Raw genomic sequence first — 6,000 nt, 5'->3', positions numbered from 1 at the left:
TAAGAATTGCGTTGAATGTGATGCAAAGATGTAAAAATTGCGGTTTTCGGCGTTGAGTGCGGTGACAAAAACACATCTATAAATAGCAAATCTTACAAAAATTTACAACTTTCAAGGCATTCATGGCTAAAAGATACATACAAAAAACGGGGGGGGGGGGGGAGGAGCAAACTGAAAAGATGCAAAATTGTTCGTGTAGATATGTGAAGATCAATTCGCTTTGAAGTTAGCAGTATTGAATAAATTACACGAAAATGAGGGCTGGAGGGGTTTCATTTACTGGAGAAGTCAAATCACGCGTAAGTTTCTATGCCGTACACTTTGAACTCACAGAACCCAAGTAACTGATTCTGGCCAGTGGGCTCTATTTTGATGTATTCGGCTGGCATGTCACCACAGTAGGATATCTGCCATGAAAAGTACTCAAAATGCCAGCTAAAGCTGTTATCACCAGGTTCCAAAGTCTCACATTCGAACCAACATTTTTTTTCGATGCACAAGAATATTTCGAACCCATCTTGAGCTGAAAAAACAAAATTTTTTAATCTAATGTCGCGATCAAAAATACAGTAATTCGACCCTGGCAGTCATTACAGCGCTAACATAACATTATGTAATAAATAGATACTGTTCTGTTTAATAGCCGCCGCAGCTTCTCAGTCGGCTATTATAGCGCTCCTATTTTTTTTTTACAATTCAAAGAATTTGAATTGTATTGGGGCGCTGTCTTTTTTTCGCGCTTTTTCACGTCAGTGAAAGACCTGTTCACGCTTTTTTCGGCTTTTTCACGTCAGTGAGAAGTCAAATTTGAGTGGTGATTTTGGTCACACTGAAAAAGTAAAGGGAGCGAAAAATCGAGTAGGTTTGAGGCGTGACTTTTTCAAAATACTTTTAAAGGGGTGAGAAATTGGTGTATGAACAATTTGGCGGTTTTTGAGATTATTTTTTTTCAGGTGCGTCAATGGACTTCTGTTTTTAGAGTTTCCTCTCCTTCAGTGCTTTTAAGACGGTACATATGTGTTCTAATTCTGCCTATTTGCCTTAGCTTGAATTCATTAAGGGGCCGCTAAAACTTTTTATGACTTTGCCACTATTTGTCATAAAATATTATTGAATTTACCCCCTTTAAAATTATCTGTTGTCCTATCACTTAGTATCATCGACGACAGGTCTGATTGCTTGCTAACGAGGCATAAAAGAACCTAATTAATGGCTCGAAATAATAGCTAGTGGCTTTCATGGAGCGAATTTTTTAGCTCTGCAAGTACTTATTGAACTTTTTGATGTCTTATTATTTAATCTCATTGGAGACAGGTCTCCGATGCTGCTAATAGGGGCCAATTTTATCGATTTTTTTAAAGTTAGTTTTTTCTATGAGTTTGAGACTAATTGTTTTCAATAATTATCGAATTTTTTTTAGTTTTGCGAACTTTTCTATTCAACTTTGTCGTCTTAACTCTTAGTCTCATTACTAACAGATCTCATTGGTTGCTAAAAAGGATTCAATTAAAGCAAATCAGTTCAGTTCATAGCTATTGCTTTTTGTGACTTATACGCTTGTTTGTTTTTTAAAAAGAATCTTAGTGATTTTTTCTGTTGCTAGTATTTATTGTGTTAATTGCTGTCTGATCACTTAATCTCATTGATGACGGGTCTCATCGGTGCTCACCAAAGACTCAATTAATTGATAGAACTTTATCTTTTGGTAGCTGTTGCGTTCTGTGAATTTTATACTAAGTGTTTTCAAAAAGTTTCAGCGAGTTTTTTTTTTGCGATTTTTGGTTATTTTTGTCTTATCAATTAATATTAATAATGCAAGTACTCATCGACGTGTAATGTCTGGTTGCTAATGAAGAACAGACGAATGTAGTTGGCAGTTTGAGTTCACAGCAGTTGTTTTTTGATGTTGATCTTGTCTTTTCAAAAAAATTGAATTTTTAGTCTTGCTTGTTTTTGTTGTTCTCTTGTTGTTTTATTGCTTAGTCTCATTAGTAACAGCTCTCATTTGTCTTTTAAAGCGGATTAAATGATTGCCAGGTCATAAATTAATACAATTATCTGAATTGTTTTTCAGGAATTGTCCTGCTATGGTTTTTACTTCGTCGAATAAAAATTTTTGGCTTTACCTTAGTTCACGGCTTGTTCAACATTTTGACTTCTCTAGGCTAGTTTCACTCTTCTCTCATTCGGCTAAGAGTATTTTTAGACAACCATTGCTCAGCAAAGCAATTCAAAATGAACAGAGTCAGTATCAAAAAACGAAATCAGAAATAGAAACGGGATAAACCCATAGAGCCCAGTGTTAGATGCTCGTTACTCGAACTTGGTTCTTATAAGTCTTAGTTACCATCTCTAATGTTTATTGGTATTGATAGTAGCCCCTGTATCGTCTCACTATGAAACAGGAGAATGTTCAACTACTAAGTGACATCAGAATAGTTTTTTTCGTTTTTATCTTTCAATCCCAATCGTGGTTATGGGATTCAATGGCGGCTATTTTCCGGCAATCTGCAAGTCAGTATCTTCAGAAAGTTATTTGAGATTTTTATTACAGGGCTGGACTCTAGCCGGATATCTAGCTTAGTTCCAACCTAATTCAGAAATCTAACTTAGAAATCAGATTTCTGACTCCAGAAATGTAACTTAATTCTACGAACTTTCTTCGACACGTATATGGGGTCTTGTTGTTTTTGGCTAAAAATTGTTGCTTTATCGACGATTCTCAATGCATTTCTGCCTTGTCATATAGAGTTATTAATTATCTGAAACAAAGCCAGAGGCCAATTTAACCCATTAATAACAAACGTCTAATGAACGTAATTTATGACTAAATACTTTTCAATAAACGGGTTATCCATTAACTCAAGTGTCCAATAACATTGCATATATTTTGACGCATAGCCGAATTAAGGGATATAAATGTCCGGTAAATCTCAATTTTGTTTTAAACACGCACGTTTCCGTCAGTTTTGAAATCCAGATATCTGCAGTGCCAGATTTTTTCCAGGTTTTTGCTTTTTACAGTGCCCGCGTTTAAAATCGTCGGCATTTTAAAACTTGTGGTGTGCGTGTGCTTCAAGAAAAGAGAGGTGACTCTGCTAACGTCACTTCGAAGTTCTGGCGTGCATCTCAAACCGCGATACGCAGTTCCACCGGATCTATTCTGTTTTGCCCCCCCCCCCGTGTCTTTTACGCCCCCCAGTTACAAATTATATGTCGTTATATAGCACGGTACTATGTAAGAAAATAGCACGTGCGCCTGGGGGTCATAAAAAATTTGTGCTCACTAAGCTGAGGGGGGGGGGGACAGAATAGATCCTGTTCCACCGATCAATGCAATGCCAGATTTTCACAGTGAATTCATTGTTTCTCGTTTTTAATCCAAAAATTTTTCAGATCTTGCTTTAGGAATCACTCCTGAATAAATAGCTTCTTCTTGAAATAAGCAAAGAATTTACATCAGAGAGCTCACTGTGTACTCAATTTGTACTCTTGGGGGGGGGGGGGGGTTGTTAGTTCCTTCAGTGGTGAACACTAACGTTCAGATTTATGGGTGAGAATTTCAATCCGATTAACTTTGGTGATACTAGTGTCCGTATATCCCAGTCCGATCCTGACTTTAGCTCCGTACTCGAAGTCAGATGCACGCCAGCAAGTCTCAGGGTCCAAATCCAGAGTCCACTCAAGGTCTTCTCTGAAGTCACCGATTTCAGTGTACTGCCACAGGGAGAGATACTTGGCTACAGCGAAAAGTACTGGTATACCAACAAAATGTTTATATAATCAATAATAATTGAGATTACCATACGACATATCAATTTATAAAATATAAATACGAATATACTCACCGTCACCACACATAGAGTTCTAGAAACTACAGTTTGTTCAATTTTCGTGTTCCAGATGACACTGAAAATTAGTCGCAGTGAAACAAAAACCGTTTTTTACGGGTTTGAGAGGTAGTTTTGATGATGTATTTCATTAAGGACCACAAAAGACAATGCTTGTTCGCTGTTCTGTGAATTCTTTAGCATCATGTTTCTCTTTGCTGTAGACAAATTTATATTTAGAAAGTCTGAGCTTTGGTTATTCTACTAAAAGTATGTACTGCAGAACGTTACAAAAAAAGTTAATTTAGGATAATTTTAACTTACCAATGTTAAGTTAATCTAAGGTAGTTTAGTGTACACTTGTATATACTTAGGTTTAGACTTCGGGTTATGAAATAAACCACTCTCGACTTAAACAGCCCATAAAATGATATAAGCTCGACGTAAGCGCTTAATTAAATTTTTGCTCGAGCCAGCCTTAGGGAGAAATTGTGGTTTATAAACGTACAATAAATGTTGGTGCGTTTGGTGTTAGTTAGAAAAAACATCGAAATCTCGGATGTTTTCTTCGTTATCGTCGGTATGCGCTGTTTTGAAAAATGAAATTGTCGGTATTTTAGCTTGAAAATAGCTCAGCAGTAAGAAAATGGAACTATATGCAAACAATTGAAAAACTTTTTGTGATTGATTCTTAAATAATGGACTGTTGACTTATCAGTGAAAAAACAATTCTGTATTTTATTGTCTTCTGATCTATTATCGTAGATTCAAGCAAATGCTACAGTCCATCCATAATTTTTGTTTTTTGTAATTGGGTTACCCCAACGAAATTATTAAAAGCTCACTCGAAGATATTTGGCTATCTATTTTATTAAGGAAAAAACTTTTTGAGCGCTTTGAAACGTTTGTTTTAAATAAGTTTTTCATTTTCTGATGTGCTTTTTAAATCAATTTTTGACTGTTATCTATTATGTTAAGAAGTGTGTCTATCTTTTCTGTAACTTTTTTCAAGGTTGATTGGTCATGTCTTCAAAACAATCGTTACCCCATTTTTGTTTTTGTCCTTCACGTTTGATGTGGCCAGTGATAAAAAATATACCATCAGAAAATAGCTATGATAAGAAAAAGCATCTTTCTCCAAAAACTTCTCCAATTGTACTTTTGTTTTTTTGGTCGGTATCATTTGTGTGTTCTTTTCTAAAACAAAAGAATTGGGTGGTATGTCAGTTTCAAACGTAGGAAATCAATGATTTGTTTGGTTTCAAAAGTAAAATCCACCGGTATGTTCGGTTTCAAACCACAAGTGAACATCAAAACTCCGTGAATGTGAATTAATCAACTGAATTCACATTGGTGTTGAAAAACTATGTTATATTTTTAACTTTAAAAATGAAAAAAGATTTTATAATTGTTCAACTAACTTTGGCAATCAATTAAAGAAAAATTTTCAAAAATTTTTACTTTGGAACTTTTCTCTCAGTTGCAAGTTTGAAATTTTTGCAAAAATAACGCTATCAACACGTTTGACTACATTATGAAAAAGCCTCAAAATACACAAATTGAAAAGAAACCAACGATTTCTTACATTCCAAGCCAAAATTGCCGACACTTTTTGCATCTAAAAACCAAAAATATCAAAGCTACGTTTCCAATCGAAAATACTGTCGATTTCCTACATTTAAAATTGAAGATGCTGAACATGGAGACAAGAGCTTTCTTACGTCATTTTTGTTCGGTCTTCCGGACTAACCGGGTCGAGGTTTTGTTGCAAGAACAACGTAAGATTTAGTGTGAAAAGCGTTGAAAAAGATAGTTTTCGCCGCAAAGCGCCCGCATCTTATAGCGTTCAATGCGGTGAAAGTGGTAATTAAAAAAACTGCGGTTTTTTTGCGGTGAAATTTTGTAGGATTCGCTGTTTTTAGCGCTGAGATTTATGTTTTCACCGCGTTCACCGGAATTCGTTTTAAAAAAAGAGGCGTCTGTACTCTGGTTTGAAGCTCCCACCTCCTGCATCAACCACTTTGTTTTCCCCTGCACCATCTGTCACGTTATTCAATCAATATAACTGTGAAATTAAATCAGATTCAAAAAATTTAATAGAAATCATGTGCAATGAAATTCTGTAAGATTCGCGGTTTTTAGCGGCAAATATATTTTTTTTAACGCTGAA

At 35.5% G+C, this 6,000-nt stretch overlaps 1 protein-coding gene across 2 annotated transcripts in view; it reads right to left on the bottom strand.

Moving 5' to 3' along the window:
• Positions 1-213: 213 nt before the first annotated feature.
• The window catches only part of LOC142354396 (uncharacterized), a 31,062-nt gene continuing 25,275 nt past the window's right edge, over positions 214-6,000 (bottom strand). For both annotated transcript variants that reach the window (XM_075406673.1, XM_075406672.1), the window contains exons 3-4: positions 3,540-3,740; positions 214-523 (exon numbers count right to left, since the gene is read on the bottom strand). In XM_075406673.1, the coding sequence (XP_075262788.1) occupies positions 294-523; positions 3,540-3,740 (431 nt within the window). In that variant the 3' untranslated portion in view covers positions 214-293. The remainder of the gene's footprint in view (positions 524-3,539; positions 3,741-6,000) is intronic.

The sequence above is a fragment of the Convolutriloba macropyga genome, chromosome 15 (genome assembly GCF_964194025.1).
Source record: "Convolutriloba macropyga chromosome 15, txConMacr16.3, whole genome shotgun sequence".
NCBI lineage: Eukaryota > Metazoa > Xenacoelomorpha > Acoela > Convolutidae > Convolutriloba > Convolutriloba macropyga.
The sequence above is the reverse complement of the archived record's forward strand: the minus strand, read 5'-3'. Positions and strand labels throughout refer to the sequence as shown.